A 17663-nucleotide genomic window follows, 5' to 3' on the forward strand; every position below is an offset into this window, starting at 1 on the left:
TAAAATCATACTTACTTTTACGTAAAAAAAAAAAACCTAAAGAAAGATTATGTGTATTAGCTTCTAAAAGTACTTACTACATTTTCATCTCAAACAATACAAGTACATGTTCTTGTAAAAGGTTCACTCAATCAAACGAAGAAGATTCTCCCAAAAAGATATACTAAGGGAAGTAAAGACATTTGGGAATTTCGTGGTCTCGCCAAAGACCAACTGCATTCTGTTTCTGGCGACTTCGTGGGACGAAGATCAAGATAAGAGTGCATATGGTCAGACTATGATGGGTACAGTTACTAAATTTATATAATTTAATAATCTATTTGATAAGAAGGTGCACGTGGTTATCTTGCACTATGCATGCATGCATGCATGGTAAAGACTTAGTTTGAAAATTAATCTGTTTTATTGTGCACTAATGAATTTAGACCTTCGAGAACAAAAGAACTGGGCAAAGTGTTTTTGTTCTGTGTACCTCTCTCTCTCTCTCTCTCTCTCTCTCTCTCTCTCTCTCTCTCTCTCTCTGTTTTCCCTTATCTGTTTTCATGCTTTAATTCTTCTACGAAGTACATGTCTGATGACTATATCAAGGAATAAGGAATCATTTTTTGACTAAATACTGGCTGATCACGTGTTTAAGGTAGATTTAATCAGATACTGACCTTTATGTACAGCATGTTAATGGCAAATAATTATTTCTATTTATTTTTTAATTTTGAACGATAAAAAATAAAGACGATTTTTGTAGAGAATGATTGTGCAAACCCCGCGTGTGCCCTACCAGAAAACGTAATTTGTCACATATACACATGTGCATGTATCAACATTTTCATTTAGTGTAGACTATGTTTGACCACGTGACGCAAACAACAAGGCCTTGAATGAAAATTATTTGCAAGCTTAATTTTTTTCAGGTTAAATTTTGAATGACGTTGACTCGATGCAGCTACGTCGGTTTCGTACGTTTTCACGTATATTTAAAAAGATTAGTAATTACCAATTTCTTTTAGAAATTAATTGCTTGTAAATGAAGTAAACTGGGGTGGTTTTTTTTGCTGAATATACAGTTTTCCTTTTTTATTGTACAGGAGTTGATAAGAAGGCCAGAGGACTAATGACCGAAAATGACTGTTACAGAGGTGACTGATCAAATAAAGCGAGTGATAGTAATTGTGGTTGTGGCAGACTTCAATTTTCTTTATAACTACTTAACCAAAGAAGAAAAACAACACAGTCAAGAGTTCTTATTGTTATTTGTAATTTAATATCATAAGTGACCAATATATTCATAAGGAAAAAACCGAACTCGAACCCCAGGGTAATAGAAAGTCAGACAAAATCTTACTTTGTCAATTCTTGTTAAATCTGAAGTAAACTGGCTGGAGTCAAACTAGGTCCCTTATTTCCCAGAAATTAGTGAAGAAGTTCGAAGTTAATAAACGTTTTCTTTAACGATGTAAATTGTATAATCGATAGAGAGGAATCTAGAGCATTAGTATACAGGGTTAAAGAGATGGGCAAGGAGAGAAGTAGAACTACTTGTTTTCAGTATTTACAGGAGACATTGAACCTGATAATATGTCGGACGTCTGATCTAAATTATAGATTAGGATTCTCTATGGGAAAGTAATATTTGTACCTAAATTTGGAGTTTATGTGTACTCCGTGTATCTTAAAATTAAACTGGTATTAGGCCATTCTCCAAATCTGCCAAAGTGCTCATTGAAATGTGATTTGTTTTTTTTCCCATAAAGCTGCTTTTTTATAGAATAACTTGGTACTGATAAACTCGGTACTTTTTGTCATTTCGGCGATGCTTGTGGCAAAAAAAAAAATATGCAAAAAAAATCAATGTTAGATCTGATATATTGATATTTCCGTCAAATGAGAAACAGAAGAAAGATCGGTGTTTACGTAGAATGATAAGGTGACAATGTTCTCTACAGATTTCATAGATAGAATGAGCTGCATATTGACGCAACTCTGAAATGTCACTAAAATACCGAACAAGGACGTTTGTTGTGTTGCATCAAATTGGATTAACCGGGGAATTGTGGCATGTACCTTACGTAAGAGCGAGCAACTCATTAGCAGAATTGTCTTAAACCGATTCATGCCAATAATGTTTGATCGAAATAATTACGAATTTCCTCCAATCTTGTCAAATATTGCTGCTTGTCAGGAAATCCGGAAATGTGTTTAACGAGTAATGTACTTCTCGAGACGTGTTCGATTAAAAAGTCTACACGAACGGGCGAGATTTCCGTCATTAGCTAAAACGTGTTCGATTGTTGCTGGAGAGCGAAGGAACCCGTTAAGATACGTTAAAAGAGTCATTTAAGTGAACGATATGTTTAGTGTCTCCTATGCAAGCCAATCAACAAAGAACGAATATTCTTGAATAATGCTTAGGTAATCTAGAAACATTATAAATGAAATCATGGCCTTGACTTCATAGCGATATTATCACATCATGCATGTACATCAACTTCGTTGAACATTTAAAATAGATACAGATATTTCTTGATGCATAACGTACAACACAAGTCATAAGAATTGTAAATTTATCCCCTGACACTGTTTACAATCATTTTGAAGGCGATGATCTATGTTGTAAAATTCCGAACGACATTAGCATTTATACGAATGACCTTGTAATTGATGATGTTCCAGCGAACATGTGGGCAAGAACTGTCATAGACCAAAAGATAAAGTTTGAACATCTCTGCTGGGGATAACAATTTCCGGAAAGGTCTTATCATCTTTTTTGGGTGATAGTAGACAAAAGGAAAAAAATCGAATCAGCAGCAGATGTAATTTTACTAAAAGTGTAACATTATATTTGTATCTTTGCTCCTGTCAGGTCTGACAAATGGAATCCCGAATTTTGACCACTTTCCGATTTCTTGTCGCGTCTTGTAATTTTCTTTCTTGATTTATTGTTTCGCCGAAATGCGCTGAACAATATCGGGCGATATCCTCCCTTTGATGGTGTTCAGTGCTGTATATAACATCCCTTGTTCTTCACAGCATCTTTCTATACGCCTCTTGTTGTCTACATTTATACGCTTGTATAAATGCTGATGGATTGTTTCTGGTTGTGAAAACTATATTGGTCATTTCTTGTCAGGGTGTTGTGTGGTTTTTAAAAAAAAACACCTTTTATTTCCAACACGAGAAAAAAATCTTTTTCATTGTTAACATACAGAAAAGTTCTGAATGGATTTTTTTTCCAAAAAATTTGCAAACTTACAATATACCTTATGGGCGCCATTAGTTGAATATATTAAAACAATCTTACACACAGTTTAGCATATACACATATGATAGGTGTAATACATGATTATTACATGTAACACAACCATTAAAAGGCTTAGAGTCAATTGAATCATTTCCAATTACTGAGTAATTAACAAAATCAGGAAACCCCATATGCACACTTGGGATATAAAACCCCTCAAATAGAATACACACTCTTTGCACCGACTAGCGTCCCCTCAGAAGCCGTTTAGGTGGATCGTGACTTTGTACAATTACATTATTTCCCAGGAACTCTAAGAGATAAACGTTTCTCGGTCCATGAGGGAGACTGTTCGGCATTTCAGTAACAACGACCATGTTTCACCCTGACATGATAGGGATAGTGCGTGCCATTATAGAAAAAAAGTACTACGTTTTCTCTCTCCCCCCCCCTTTCTTGGTTTATATTTTGGCAATGGATTTATAGTATAGTCGAGTCTTGAGAATACGGGCGACAAGGGGAATAAAAACCTTGCGTAGATTCCCAGATTGAGTGAGATGGTTGAACAATTAAGGGGAGGGGTAATAAGATTTAGATGTCGTTATTGTCTGCTTTCTTAATTGTCTGAGATCCCCACCCCCCTTTCTCCTGTTAGGTGGCGATAAACCGATTACTGCGTGTACTGTAATCTTGGGATAAAACTTCCCTGATCTATTTCATAGAGTAATTTATTGATGTGCTCTCTAAAAGTGCGTTTATCTTTTATATACTTCTAGTTCTCGTAGAATGGATTTCATTGTTTCGCCAGCATTAATTGAACGTACTAACATTACATTTCGCGTCATTATGTCATCCCCAAATATATTGAGTAGATATATAATGTTGCTCAAAAATATTTGTTACAAAGTACCCATTGTGTGTCAAATATAAAAGTGTTAAACATTTTGGCACTATGTATTCTTAAAGAAGTGATCGGAAAGCTATTCTACTTAGTGGAAACGTATTTTTGGACATCTATTTTGGCGCACATAATTAAGAACGCTTCTTTTTGGTACAAGAACACTTATAAATATTATAAAATTGCCAATTACGATGCTTAAGAATGAAACAAAATAGTTTTTGCTATGATTTTTTAACAGAAGGAGGTTCTATTAAAACAAGCATAGGTCTTCAACATTTTAATCGATAATTTTGGAATGGGAGGAGGGCAATTTTACGGTTTGTCAGTTGAAAATCCGTAACTTGTACAAGCATATCTACAATACTGCTAGGAGGTAAAATTACAAGATTTATTTTAGTCTATTCCTATTTATGATTTTGGAATAAAGCAAGCACGTAGCAGGGGGAGGGAGAGGGGAACATCCACCTGAAAGGGGGGGGGGGGGGTATGGCATATAACATTATAAGAATATTAACCAAATTAAAATTAAAATAGTAAAATAGAAGTTTTAGGTATATGTACTTCCCACTATAACCCCTACCCCCTACCAAATTGAAGGATTAGTTAGAAGGGGGTGTTATTCGAGATATCGGATAGGTTTGCCCCCTCTCCCCTTTCAAAAAGCGATGCTGCGTGCATGTAAAGAACAGAAGAAGGAGAAAATCGAAATGATAGAACAAGCATCAACCAGGACAGGAGCTCGACGCCTACAAAATTTTATAATACATGCAGGTACATGTATATTTCAGCCGATTTGGTAACTTTGTACATGTAGAACTGAAAACTAATGTTGCCTTTCTGAGATCAATTAAAATCTTGAATTTTGAATTACATTAAGCAGTATACAATTTCTTAAATATTGCAGAAACCAAAATAGCGACAACCAATCGAGAACTCGATCATTTCTGTATACTCTTTGCTTTTTTTATTCATGAAATAATATAGGGTTTTTTTTTTTTGTTACAGTGTAGGAAAAGATATATGCATGTACACGTGAAAAAAGAGATCTCGAGGTTCTTGATTTAAACCAAAAAAAAAATATTTTGTTTGTTTTGACGGGTTCCTTTTTTAATTGTAAAAAAAAAAACCCAGCAGAAACAAATAACATATGGACGATTACTATTCTATACGGTTGAACCGTTGGTTGACAAGTTTGAAAATTCAAGCTGACACTTTACCTGCATGTGTAAATTGTACAAGGATTCGATTTTATTTTATTTATTTTTTATTTCAATTATTTGCAAAATTGTCGAATACAAGTATGGTATTGTGAATGAAAATTTACACGTGGTAAGTTTTCCTGAGATCTTTTGATATTTTACATGTAAGTTTAAAACCAAATTCGAAACCAATTTCCATAAATTCTGAGATATCTAATTCAGTGAAAGAAAGATAACTGCAATCTGCAAAGACTATTCTATCTAAATATTTTAAGAATATATGTAGGGTTTTTTATAGAAAAAAAAAGGTAATATATAGGAACTTTTGAAAATTCTGACAATTTACTTTAATTTGAGTTTCATGTGAAGAGCATTTATATTTAGAATCGTTTGTCACACTGTTTGCCTATGTTTATTTTGAAAGCATTTTAATTCTCTTGATTTATTGTCCAACTTGAGACATTAAGGTACAAATAAAAAAATAAATAAATAACAAAACTTAATAAACAAAAAGTTAATACAAGTTCATTTTGTAGGTAACGCAAGGAACATAGGATAGATTAGTATAAAATGTATGGGATTAAAATTTAGAAGATTTTAGCCAAGCCTATAAAAGTAAAAAAAAAATCATACTGCTGTTAAAAAATTGATAGATTATGGATAGTTTTTATTTTGATTAACATTTTTAGGCATGTACTTTTGGGGGGTTTTATGTGATAAAAAAACAGCAGTCAAAAATATTAAAAAGCCTTCCTCGTTTAAAAAATGATCGGGTTCGACATTTGCCAGTATTTACAAAACAAAACTGCTGGATTGACGCCTAACATGTCAAATGTCAATGTGGCAAAAATTGTGGAGAAAAGGTGACCAACAGAAGGATGAAGACAAAGAGGTAGCTTTGTGTATTCTGTAAACAGTCAATATTGTTGATAAGTTCAATTTGAGTCTCCTTCAAATAACGAAAAACACGGGTTATTAAATGAAAATGAAAGTACATGTAGATCTGTAGACAGGCTATATAACGTATTTATTTTGAATCTATGATTGAAGGATGTGCATGTCCCTGAAAAGGAGAAGAAAAAAACGAATTTGTAACGTTAGATTGTACTGGGCAACGTTGGTCAAAATTATTTCATTATTATGTCGTAAGTTTGTAGGCCTACATGTAATTGGTGCAATTCATGTATATTGTACGTACATGTGTATATACTTGTGTGACTCTGAATCATGATCATATGCTATGTACATATCTGACGGTTTCCTGGCTTTTTTTTTTTTTAACGATTTTGATATTTTACTAGTCAGGAAGTAAAATGTTAAAAAAAGCCAGGAAAACCTCAGATATTTCGGACTATTCATATGAAGTTAATTAATTTTTTTTCAAGTACCAGTTCCCACCCTTGCAATGAATCAAACATCTCAGTTTACCAACTACATGTATCATGCAACATTAGAGGGATAGCCAGAGCATGTACTTGGCAGAAAACAGTCTTAGACTAGTATATTTTATTTTACCATAACAGGTTGTGGAAGAGATTGAAGGGGAGGAGACATGTAACCCTTACACAGAATTGTATTTCCTCCAGCACCATACAGATATAGTGCGCCATCTGTTGGTAATTGATGATAGAAGGTAATTTATAAAATTTTTATTTATGTAGTTTTTATGAAAGTTTTTCTTCTTTGTAAAATTGTGAGCTTAAGTTGTGAGGTGTTTGACGTATTCTGTAGTATTTCTTGCAAATTATAGAAAAAAAACCATTTCATTTTAACACAAGTTAAAGGAAGACTGTTGTGTATTTGTATATTTATAACCTGATGTAACATTGTTCTTTTTTTAGATGTGTATCAGCTGGTGATGATGGGGTGGTGGTTGTATGGGACACACAGGTATAAGGATTTTAGCAGAAACGTCAATGTACACTATCATAATGAATTTCTATAAATGTCACTAATTTCTCTCATTGATAATTACTTGTGAGTTGTTTCAAAAATATGAGTACAGTCAAGCTTTGTTATCTTGAACTAAATTGGACTGTTTAAAAAAACTTCAAGATATTTGAGTATTCAAGATATCGAGGGTAAACTACTTTAAAGAATAAGTGGTTGGGACTTACAAATCACTTCGAATCGAACATATCCATTCAATGTATTCAAGATATCTGACGAGTGTTTGAGATATTGAAGTTCAATTGAATATTTTAATTTGTAGCTCTGTATGAAGCTGTCGTTTTTCGAGGCCCATTCTAGACCAATCACATGTATGCTATCCATCGATGGGAAGAACAAAGATTCCAATTTGCTGATTACGGGGTCATCAGATAAACATATCAAGGTATAAAGAAGTCATTTTTAAAGAATTCATTTCCTGAAAATTTAATGCATTTTCTATCATGTTATTTGAAGTACCATGGGTGATAAACTTTTAAGGGCTGGTGATAACAAGTTTATGATATAGAACATTTTTAAAAAACTTAATTGCTAACAAGATCATATTAAGGACTTCAATTTTTTACTTGATTAATTTGAAGTTTATTTAATCAAAATGATTTGTGGATTTTTTCATTTGGAGTTAATTTTATTGGATGTTGTATTGCTTGCTTAATTGTGTTTTCTTTCAAAATCTCTCCCCTCCTCTCTTTTATCCTCCCTCTCTCTCCATATATAATTGTATATTTTATTTTTATCTTCAAATTAAAAGTACTGAGTCATTTACAGTAATTGACTGCAAACATTTGGTATGCAGGTTTGGAACATCGACCAAGGCAAATGTGTTCAAGATATCACTGAACATGGAACTTCTGTGAAGGTAAAGACCATAGAAGATATTCTGCATCATAAAATTGATAAGGTACACTTCAAATAAATGTGATGGAGCACATAGCTCAGGTGGAGCACATGACTCAGTGGTCATGGGCGTTAGGCCAGTAACCAAAATGTTGCTGGTTCAAACCCCACTGTGGTCACTTGAAGTTGTGCACTTAGACGAGGCACTTTATCTACATTGTCTAAGTCCACCCAGCTGAAATGGGGTAACGGCTTATGCTGGGGGGTAATCTGCGATGGATTGGTGTCCCACCCATGGGACGTCAATGACTCTCACCCCCTTAGCACTGCGCAAAAGTGGGGATAATCACCGGCCTTATGCGCCTTCATGGCATGGAGAAGGACTTAACTTAAGAAATAAATGTGCTGTTATTCCACTTCACTATTTGTCCCATTAAATGATTGAAAGACTGCACAGAACCTATTCTTCTCCTTTTAGTCTTTGCATATTTGTGCAAGAGGAGTAGAATCTGACATTGAAGTTGTAAAACAAGTGTTCTCCATTTGTTGGACAAACATCAGACTCTTACTTGCTAGATAGGTGTTCTATAAGAATTAGATGACTTCTTTCAATTTTGAGATCATGAGGTCAAAATATTGAAGGGTCAATAGACTAAGTGTTGTCCCCTCAATATTATGAGAAGCCTCTTTGCATGATGGACATCACTCCTGGTGCATAGGTATGCCCAAAGGAGACGATGATTCCTATTAATTTTGAGGTCAAAGTACTGATGTTGTATGCTGAATGTTTTGAAAATCCTTTGGTTAACTTGCATCAAACTATATGTATACTGTTATATGTTTTTAAGATATTTCTTGCTTTTTTTCAAGTTTTTATTATACATCAAAATGATCTTTTTGGTAGTGCCTGCTTCCTGTCTTGGAGAACATGTTTGTATCGGCAGGAGAACAGCTTCATCTGTGGGGAGAGGATGGGGCCCTTTTGGACACATTCCCTTTGGATAAGCAGGAAGGTTAGTTCTGAATTACTTTCATATCTGACTAAACTCTTAACAATTAAACAGATCACATTGCCAAAAATCATTTACACATATGCAAGTACATGTACAGTGGAGCCTCAGTTATCCGGATGCTTTCATTCCCAAGTCCAATCATCCGGATAGGTGAAGCGCCGGATATCTGAAATGTGTCTATTCACGGTTGTCATGAATGATAATGTATTTGTATACAATGGCTCCCAGTGTTGATACTAGGATTTTTTGCCTTTCATACCATATAGCAACACATGCTAGAGTTGTCTGTTGATATGAACGTTTTTGAATATAAAGAACTCTGCTTTATTTTATTATTTTATCATGAAATATTAACCGGACAATAATGATGACCGAATCTAGCTAAACTCTTTGTGTCCAAGTGTGATATGTGTGAGATACACTGTTGTTCGCAGTTTTCCAATTTTTGAAAGTGATTTGGGAAATCAGTGTGTTTATACAAGCTACTCATGAGGGTCTAGCACATAAAAAAGGTGTGAAACTTAATTGACAGTGGTAATCTTTTGTACTGAGTAGGGTATCATCAAATTTTACCGTCCGGTTAAATGAAGCAAAATTAGTAGTAAATCAGTGTTTTGTGGTAAAACAGACCGTCCGGATCAGGAACTCTGAATTCTGGATAAATGAGACAAAATAGCGTATAAAAAAATCTGTTCCCAAATAAATTAAGTCGTCCGTAAACTGAAGAATCCGGTTATCTGGCGTCCGGATATCTGAGGCCCCACTTTATATAACGGTATATGCTTTAATTCAGTTCTAATATAATGCTCTTTGATCATGAATGCATGTAATGTAACTTAAAATGAATGCTTTGAAATGAATACTCTGTTCTGAAATAAAAGTTGGTTCTTGATATTTGTTTTAGCTGACATTTCATTGTTGATTTCTACAAACCTCAAGAATGAGAGATTTGTAACAGCATGTGACAAAGAACTCAGTAAGTCAATTGCCTAATCCTAATGTTTTAATATTTATTCACAAAATGCTATTAACACTACATGTAGTTGAAATGAACTGTTCACATATTTTAAAGAAATATCCCCTTTGTGTTGGAATAAACTACCAGTATTCATATTTAAAGAAATATCCCTTTAGTTTAGGCATGTTCATGATTGTAGAATTGGTACATTGTAATTTTAAAAAATTTCATATGTACATGTATGTTATGTACATGTATGTATAAATAAAAGAGATTAAGCATTTTGAAATTTGCTTATATTAGCTGTGTATTCCATCAAAGACCTACTAGATTTGAATGAAACAAGCTACAGGATTTGTCAGGATAAGAGACTGCCCGAGCACCTAGAGGCCATCAGGGCGCTCGTACCTGTCTCAGGTGGGTTTATTTTGTTCTTATGTTCAACTCATGTACAAATGCAGAAGTTAAAGGAACAGTTCATACACCTAATGGTCTGATTATTTTTCAACTTTATTGTCAAAGGCATTTTGTTTCAGATTTTGCAATTACAGGAAGCTTCAAACAGACTTATGGATGCATTACCTCAAAATTTTGTAACTTTTATTGAAATTTTAAATAAAATTGAAGTCTAATTTTCATTCACGCAATAAATTCCACAATAATATCATGAAAAATCCACACAGTAAAATATTGAACTACAGTTAAATAACATACCAACATCAAATGTTTGATGATAAGTAAAACATGTGATGCTGAGTTGTCTGTGATGGTGGTGATGAGTGCTTAAAGATAATCCAATTAAACATGCTAAAAGATCTCAATCCATATCGCTATTTGGAGGTTGTGACATGCTTTTATAATTTTATTCAGATAAGTTGTTTGCCAGTGGTTCACTTGATGGCACAATATTGCTCTGGTCATCAGAAACATTCACACCCTTGAAGAAGCTTAACACAATGGCCGACTACAAGGGCAAAGCAAACATGTACCCATACAGTGTGCAGTATATAGCTTGTGAAAACCAGGTATAAAAATCTGATTTTCTTACTTTTAAAAATTCAAGTTTGATCCATCTTTTACCATCTAAAGTATAGTAAGATAATTTCTGTTCAAACAATATTTTTATGTTCATGAACCAATGAATTGTTCTTTTGAAGATGCAGAACAAGCATTTTTAATCAATCTCCTTATAAGCTAGCAGTAATGTGCAGATGAGAATTGTATGCACCTTATAAATTCCAAATGTCTATAAACAGAATTTGTGTTGGAAGTTTAGAATGATCTAAATTCTCAAAAATGCAATTTCAATTCACAAAAATTTACTTCTGTTTTAGAAATATCTGCTGGCAGCCATTGGTTGTGGTTTTGCTCTGTTTGACACTGTGTCCAACACTCTACTCTGTCGGAAGGTGAAAGCTCACTACTCCAAGGTCACCCAGCTGACCTTTGTCTGTGATGGGTAATGGTTTAATTGTATTAATAATATTTTCAAGGTCAATCAAATAACATATTTTGTCAAGGTCATTAGCTGACCTCTGCCTGTGATTTTTAAGTGTTAAACAAAAGAGTACTGAATCAGAGAAAGTTATATCTGAGTTACACCACAGAAAATATTTTCTTAACACAAAACCATGTTAAGCACATTGTTGTCATTTTTGCTAATTTGATTTTATAGTCTGTTGCTGGCAACATGTTCAGAAGATGGCAGTATACGATTGTGGGGTCAAAAGTCCCACAACCCGGGTGAACAGTTGGCTGTGAAGGCTTCTATGGGTCTCAGTCCGATAGAGAGATTTCTGGACATCAAGTGAGTCTGTACTCTATACAGTTCTGTTTACTCAATGCATTTACTTGTAAACAATATAAGTCTTATTGTGAATCAGGGTATTTAAAATTTTCTATTTCAAGTCCAGGGTTTATGAATAACATTTATATATACCAGTATATTATGCAAACAAAAAAAAGACTATGTGCTCCTTGCATATTCTTAATATTTAAGTGTAATCTGGTAATGAAATTGCATATCTCAAATTTTTTATTTCAGTTTTGGTCAGTTGCACCATAGTAAAAGTCCGGACCATTTTCCGGAGCCAGTTCTGCTAGGGGAGTGTCTTGGGCACTGTGGCTCAGTCATGGTGAGTAGAGTCAAAGCTTCAAGAATCGTAGATCTGCAAGACTATGTTACTATTTCTGGTATTCCATATGTGACTTAGCTAGTGGGTAACATATGTGTATACCAGTATAAAGATATACTGGTGTCATTATGTGTCTTAAAATTGTAGTCTCACATAACTTTTTGTTTGTTGATGTGTATCAATGGTAGTAAAAAATACTTCGTTAAGAATTTTGTTTCCACATTTTGACAATGAGAAGTCATGGTCATAAACAGCTGTTTGACCTTTGTTATTTATGTCCTGTTGTCACGGTCAATATTTTTCTAATGATTAAATCAACATGAATTGACTTGAGCAGTTACACAATATGAGACCTCGATCACTGCATTCTCCCTCCTGGTTCTTGTTTGAGTATTCTTTTATAATCTTATGTCATTTATTTTTGCAGAGAATAGTTGACCAAGGCCTGGAGGGAATGTTGTCTTGTGGAGGAGACCATCTGGTCATAGCATGGAAGGTATAAAGGCATTTTTCTTTACGAGAGATAGAAAACTTACAGAATCTCACTTGTATTTAAAATACAAGAATTTACAAAGTTAAAATTTTCCCAGATTCATGTGATGCAGTAGCGATATTGTTTTACTTTTGCAGAACAGTGAGTTGCAGAAAATGAAAAGAAACCAAGTTATACAAGAAAAAGTTTTAAATCCAAGTGTTATTGTTTAAGGCATTCCAAATATTTTATCATTTGTTTATTCATTCTGTGATTTTTTCATACATACATGTACATATATAGGTTTATATTCCTGTATAATTAGCAGTAAATCACTACTCGTATTTGTTTTATGGATATATATGGGTCATTAAAATGTCAAAAATGTTAATCATACAGCAAATACCCAAAACAATTTTTAATAGGTGCTGTTGTTGTGCAATATTTATATGTTTGTAAAAACTTAAGAATTAATAAATGTGTGATAACAAAGAGGGTGTTTTATACTCCTTATAACCAGGATGTAGGGAGAAATTGTAATTTGTTGTATTTGATGTTGAATGTTGTATCGAGATTTTCCAATAAAGATATCACCAGGCTGGGAGAGGCTTTAGGTACATGGAATTACTGTTTATCAATGGTAATAACTATTTTATTGTTTGTAATGTCTCATACGATTATTCATTAAGTTTTACAAGAGATTTAAGCTTACTAGATAGATTCCTCAAAGGGAAAATCGCTCATGCGGGTTATGTATTTTTCCGCAAAGCCAGGCTGCTACCTTCATACCTGCATGAATCACCAAAGAAAGCATTTTATTGTTTAAATGTTTACAACTCATTCTTGGCATAGTGTCATATGATGCTGTATAATAAAATTGTTTGGACTGGCATGATACCATACATATTATACAGTTATGCAATGTAGTAAAGTTCTGTGCATGAACATGCATAGAAATAAAAGAGCGACATGTTTTCAAACAAATATATAAATTTATTAATTGTTGGAAATACTTTGGCACTTTACCATAAATTATATATGAAACTTTTCAATTAAAAAAAAATATATATTTAAGTATGTTGAAGTGATGGTCTAGTTCTTGCTTCTCTCTGCTGACCCACAGCACCAGCTAAACAGTTTCAGCAATCGTTTCTTCCACGATTTTCTTTCTTTTTGTTGTTTCTGAATGGCAAAGTAAAGGAAACAATATTTATAAACTTACATATCTATTGCATGCATACAGCGTATTCAATTTCAGGAAAATGATACTGTTTTAACACTTAAGACTTAGGACAGTATATACCTTGCCGTCCTCCATTATTCCGTTCCCATCTTTTTGTGACGCTCTGAACATTTCACAACAACCATCTTCTTGCAGGTTGTCCTTTATGAAAAAAAAAGGTTAACATTTTACATTAGAGATGTTTTTGTCATTTTCATTGTTTATTCCTTTATTTTTATATCTCGCTTGATTGTGTTACCTGCGTATCGTCTGCGTCCAGTCTGTAAAAGGACGCCACGCGGTCATCGGCAGATTGTCCCGAGCTTCTTATCTGTGTGAGGGGAAAACAAATGTTATGATATGTTGTAACCATGACTCGGTCTCACTATTATACTTTTCAAGATAATTTTAATATCATATAAGAATGAAAAATATGAACCTTTGGAGCCTTGATGATCCTTAACTTGATCCTCTCTAGATCGTCTTCGGCCTCGTGTTTTAGGCCGACAAGGGGTCCCAAATCCTGCAAAATCAAATATAGTATTACAATAATTATATTATAAGTACCGTTCGTCAAACAAACGGTTTTTACACCTACATGCACTGATTCTGGAATGAATTTTTTTTTATCAAAATAGTTTTACCGATTCAGGAGTTCTCTCCCAGCGCTGTCTTTCCAAGGTTTTCTGTTGAAAATATAAATCATAGAAATATTATAATCAATTTAATTTAAACATGTTTTCTACCTCAAATAATTTGCGGAATGGGGTAAAAATAAGAAAAGAATGGCAAAATTACCTGTAAATTGATGCCTCTTCGTTGACATAAATGGTCCATAAGTAGCAGTTGAGTCCTAGTTTTCGCCATCATCTAAAACGATGAAAAAAAAATAGCGAGGAACTTCGTCAGTACAGTGATTCTCATATAAACCGAGGCTGGTAATTTGGATATCCCTTAGCAAAGAATAAATAAACTAAGAATTTTTTAATTCTACAGTATGTATCAATAGACTCACGATTCTGTGGTATCTCTCGGCCCGTTCGCCAATGTAAGAGAGGGGTAACTCTCGAAGCATTTCAGGCGTGGGGGACTGTAACAGTAAAGAATATAAAAGATTATGTAGTAAAATTCATTCACTCACTGGTTTGACACATAATTTATAAGGTTTCCACGGTAAATACACGGATAGCATTAAAACTGTTCAGACGAATAAGTTCAAAAGATTCATCAAGTATCCTTCCATACACTGTCAACTTTTCTGTAGACAAATACATCTTTATCCATGAACTCGAATCGCGTCAAAAATACATGGTGTGTAAACTGGTAAATTACATACATAGGCGTCGGAACCGGGGGGGCTAGGGGGGGGGGCTTAGCCCCCCCACTTTTTTTGCAAATTTTTACCTTACCATTAGAAACATAGCATAATAGAGGGTTCAGCCCCCCCCCCACACTTTTTCTCGCAGGAAAGATTATTGTTTCTAAATTTACCTTGAAAGATTGAAAAGCTGGAATCAGAAGCATATCTCCCCCCCCCCCCCCCCCCCCCCACGGATTAGGAATTTCATGATTTCGGGGAAAAAAATTGTTGGGTAAGTAATTTTTTTTTACGGGAAGTATAGGTATACTTCCCCCCCCCCCCCACCACGGATTAGGATTTCCATGATTTTGGGAATTACTTTTTTCTCAATATTTCAGAGGATTAGTCTAGCCCCCCCCCCCCCCCCCCACTTTCAATTTGCTTCCGACGCCAGTGACATAGATGCACGCATGATATGATTTGATAGGTAAAATATAGGCCTCATGAAACAGCACAGATGCTCTGATGATTTTTAAAAAGAGTTGAGTCTCATGTAAAGAAATACATGTACTGCAGTATACATGTAATACGTGTATATGACAAAACACATTATGTTAGTAAAATGTGCCATTAATGATATGTGGTAGTGTTGATTTTGCGTGTGTTTGTTTATTAAATAAAGAGATCAATATGTGTGTTTAAATAAAATAAAATATGTGTTCATGTTCATGTTGTTTTCATCAAATCATCATTTCATTCTATATTCATCTTCTTCTATTGCATGTTACTATTAATAACTAAACGACCTGATCGACAAGACAGTTGTATGTATATATATCAACGTATTTGATTGGCCTAGCCACTTTGGCGGGTCGTGCATTTTATAAAAACCAGTTAACAGGTTCTGAGAGTGACCAGACCAGTTACGACTCAGGGCGTAGGCAGAGCATATTCTAGCCACTTACGTACATATAAATAGTTACATTCAGAAAGCACAGTAAGTAGTTTTTATCTCCTACTAATATTTCCTCTTTTGAATGAGTGAATGAATGAATATTTTTATAGTCTGCCAGAAGTATATATTAATTTAGTATTCTGATAATTTTACTTTATAAATAATGAAAACGTAATGTTGAAGTTTACTTGTAACGCTGTATTCTATCCTCTAATATTTCATGTACCTTTTAATTGAAATACGGCACTGTTCCAGGTATATGTGACAGCTACATTGCCCAGATATAGTTAGCATTAGACTCAGCTCGATTCCATAAATCGGTACGATATCCTTAGATATGCACATTATTACATTTATATTATATGTAATTCTAGAGTACTATTTTATAGCCAATTATAGTAAGTAACTGAGTATATAGTTGCTGATATCATTTTAAATTATCAAGTTCAATAACATAAACGTAATTATTTTATTACCAATGTTAGAGGCTGTGGGACTGTGTGTTTTACTTATATAACAAATACATGTTAGCGTGCAAATGAAATTATTGTTTGTCATATTGTATATTAATATTTATGTTAATTAATGTAGGGCTGATCCCATATATACTATAGTCCTGGGGTCAGGCAATAAAGTGAGAATAACCCACAACCGGACTTGTTTTCCTTAATAAAACACCGGCTACAGATACACAATTCTAACATTAAGGTATTCAATAAGCTAATGATTAACCGAATTTTGTTGCACATAAATCATTTATACAATCATCAGCATACCATCAACTTGTCCGAATTCAGTCTTCGCAAAATATCTTTATCGTCTTGCTCCATTCTCTGTTCTTTTTCCATAACAAACTTGTGTTTCTTTGAAAAGAATAGATAAGAACTATTTTTAAAAAAGGCATACCCAAATCTTATTTGTACTGTAATACATTCAGTATGATGTCATAGCTCTTTTGAGCTTTGCTAACCAAAAACGTACCTTTAGTCTGAACTGTGCTTTCCAACGTTGTGAAGCTGCAATTCCAATTATGACGTCACTCGATTAACTCTGCGACGATATACGAATGTGACGACATAGCGTTGTGACGAAATAATGTTGTGACGAAAAAGATAAATCTTCACCGATATTATTACGTTTCACGTATTTAGAACCATTTTAATAAGACCTTGGACTTTCAGTAGGGCGTAGCTATCTATTCCCTGCGTCAAAAAAGGTTAAAAATGACGCGGTTTCAAGCGAAATATGCACCGATGGCGTATACGTAGTCTTAGCTTAAAGAGTCTCGCTCCTTAGGTTTTAGCCATTTTGGGGTCACCTCTAATATGAAAATTCTGCATCACATATTAATTTTAGTAGTACATGTATATTTATATTTTACGATGCCAAATAATCTTTATGAATAAAATTGTTGAAATAAAATTACATTTTTACAGGGTTTAGTAAGGGAGTATGTTTTGTGACGGAAGGTTTTCAAGAAGAA

The 17663-nt window shown here is 34.0% G+C and overlaps 2 protein-coding genes across 2 annotated transcripts; one reads left to right on the top strand and one right to left on the bottom strand.

The window, feature by feature from the left end:
- The first annotated feature begins 6117 nt into the window (after positions 1 to 6117).
- Positions 6118 to 13335, top strand: LOC105324555 (WD repeat-containing protein 41). The gene is made up of 14 exons (XM_011423667.4): positions 6118 to 6230; positions 6862 to 6971; positions 7180 to 7228; positions 7551 to 7673; positions 8085 to 8147; positions 9030 to 9138; positions 10043 to 10114; positions 10400 to 10513; positions 10967 to 11121; positions 11431 to 11555; positions 11772 to 11903; positions 12141 to 12231; positions 12659 to 12727; positions 12862 to 13335. Exons 1-14 carry the CDS (start codon positions 6171 to 6173, stop codon positions 12934 to 12936), a joined length of 1347 nt encoding a protein of 448 aa, XP_011421969.3. The 5' UTR covers positions 6118 to 6170; the 3' UTR covers positions 12937 to 13335.
- A 437-nt stretch (positions 13336 to 13772) lies between these two features.
- On the bottom strand, positions 13773 to 17286 carry LOC105324556 (uncharacterized). The gene is made up of 9 exons (XM_011423669.4): positions 17162 to 17286; positions 16957 to 17043; positions 14941 to 15015; positions 14724 to 14795; positions 14570 to 14611; positions 14365 to 14448; positions 14185 to 14256; positions 14007 to 14087; positions 13773 to 13885 (listed from the first exon to the last, which is right to left on the bottom strand). The coding sequence occupies exons 2-9, from the start codon at positions 17026 to 17028 to the stop codon at positions 13796 to 13798; spliced, it is 588 nt and encodes a 195-aa protein (XP_011421971.3). The 5' UTR covers positions 17029 to 17043; positions 17162 to 17286; the 3' UTR covers positions 13773 to 13795.
- Positions 17287 to 17663: the final 377 nt, after the last annotated feature.

Source organism: Magallana gigas, chromosome 6 (genome assembly GCF_963853765.1).
Source record: "Magallana gigas chromosome 6, xbMagGiga1.1, whole genome shotgun sequence".
Taxonomy (NCBI): domain Eukaryota; kingdom Metazoa; phylum Mollusca; class Bivalvia; order Ostreida; family Ostreidae; genus Magallana; species Magallana gigas.

What these genes read in the sequence shown, in the direction of transcription:
- LOC105324555 (XM_011423667.4), top strand. Translation starts at nt 6,171, where the DNA reads ATGTCAATGTGGCAAAAATTGTGGAGAAAAGGTGACCAACAGAAGGAT. An exon ending in ATATAGCTTGTGAAAACCAG is followed by an intron (nt 11,122 to 11,430) that starts GTATAAAAATCT and finishes CTTCTGTTTTAG; the next exon opens with AAATATCTGCTGGCAGCCAT. An exon ending in GGCACTGTGGCTCAGTCATG is followed by an intron (nt 12,232 to 12,658) that starts GTGAGTAGAGTC and finishes TTATTTTTGCAG; the next exon opens with AGAATAGTTGACCAAGGCCT.
- LOC105324556 (XM_011423669.4), bottom strand. Translation starts at nt 17,028, where the DNA reads ATGGAAAAAGAACAGAGAATGGAGCAAGACGATAAAGATATTTTGCGA. An exon ending in CCGAGAGATACCACAGAATC is followed by an intron (nt 14,796 to 14,940) that starts GTGAGTCTATTG and finishes TCATCGTTTTAG; the next exon opens with ATGATGGCGAAAACTAGGAC. An exon ending in GGATCATCAAGGCTCCAAAG is followed by an intron (nt 14,257 to 14,364) that starts GTTCATATTTTT and finishes CCCCTCACACAG; the next exon opens with ATAAGAAGCTCGGGACAATC.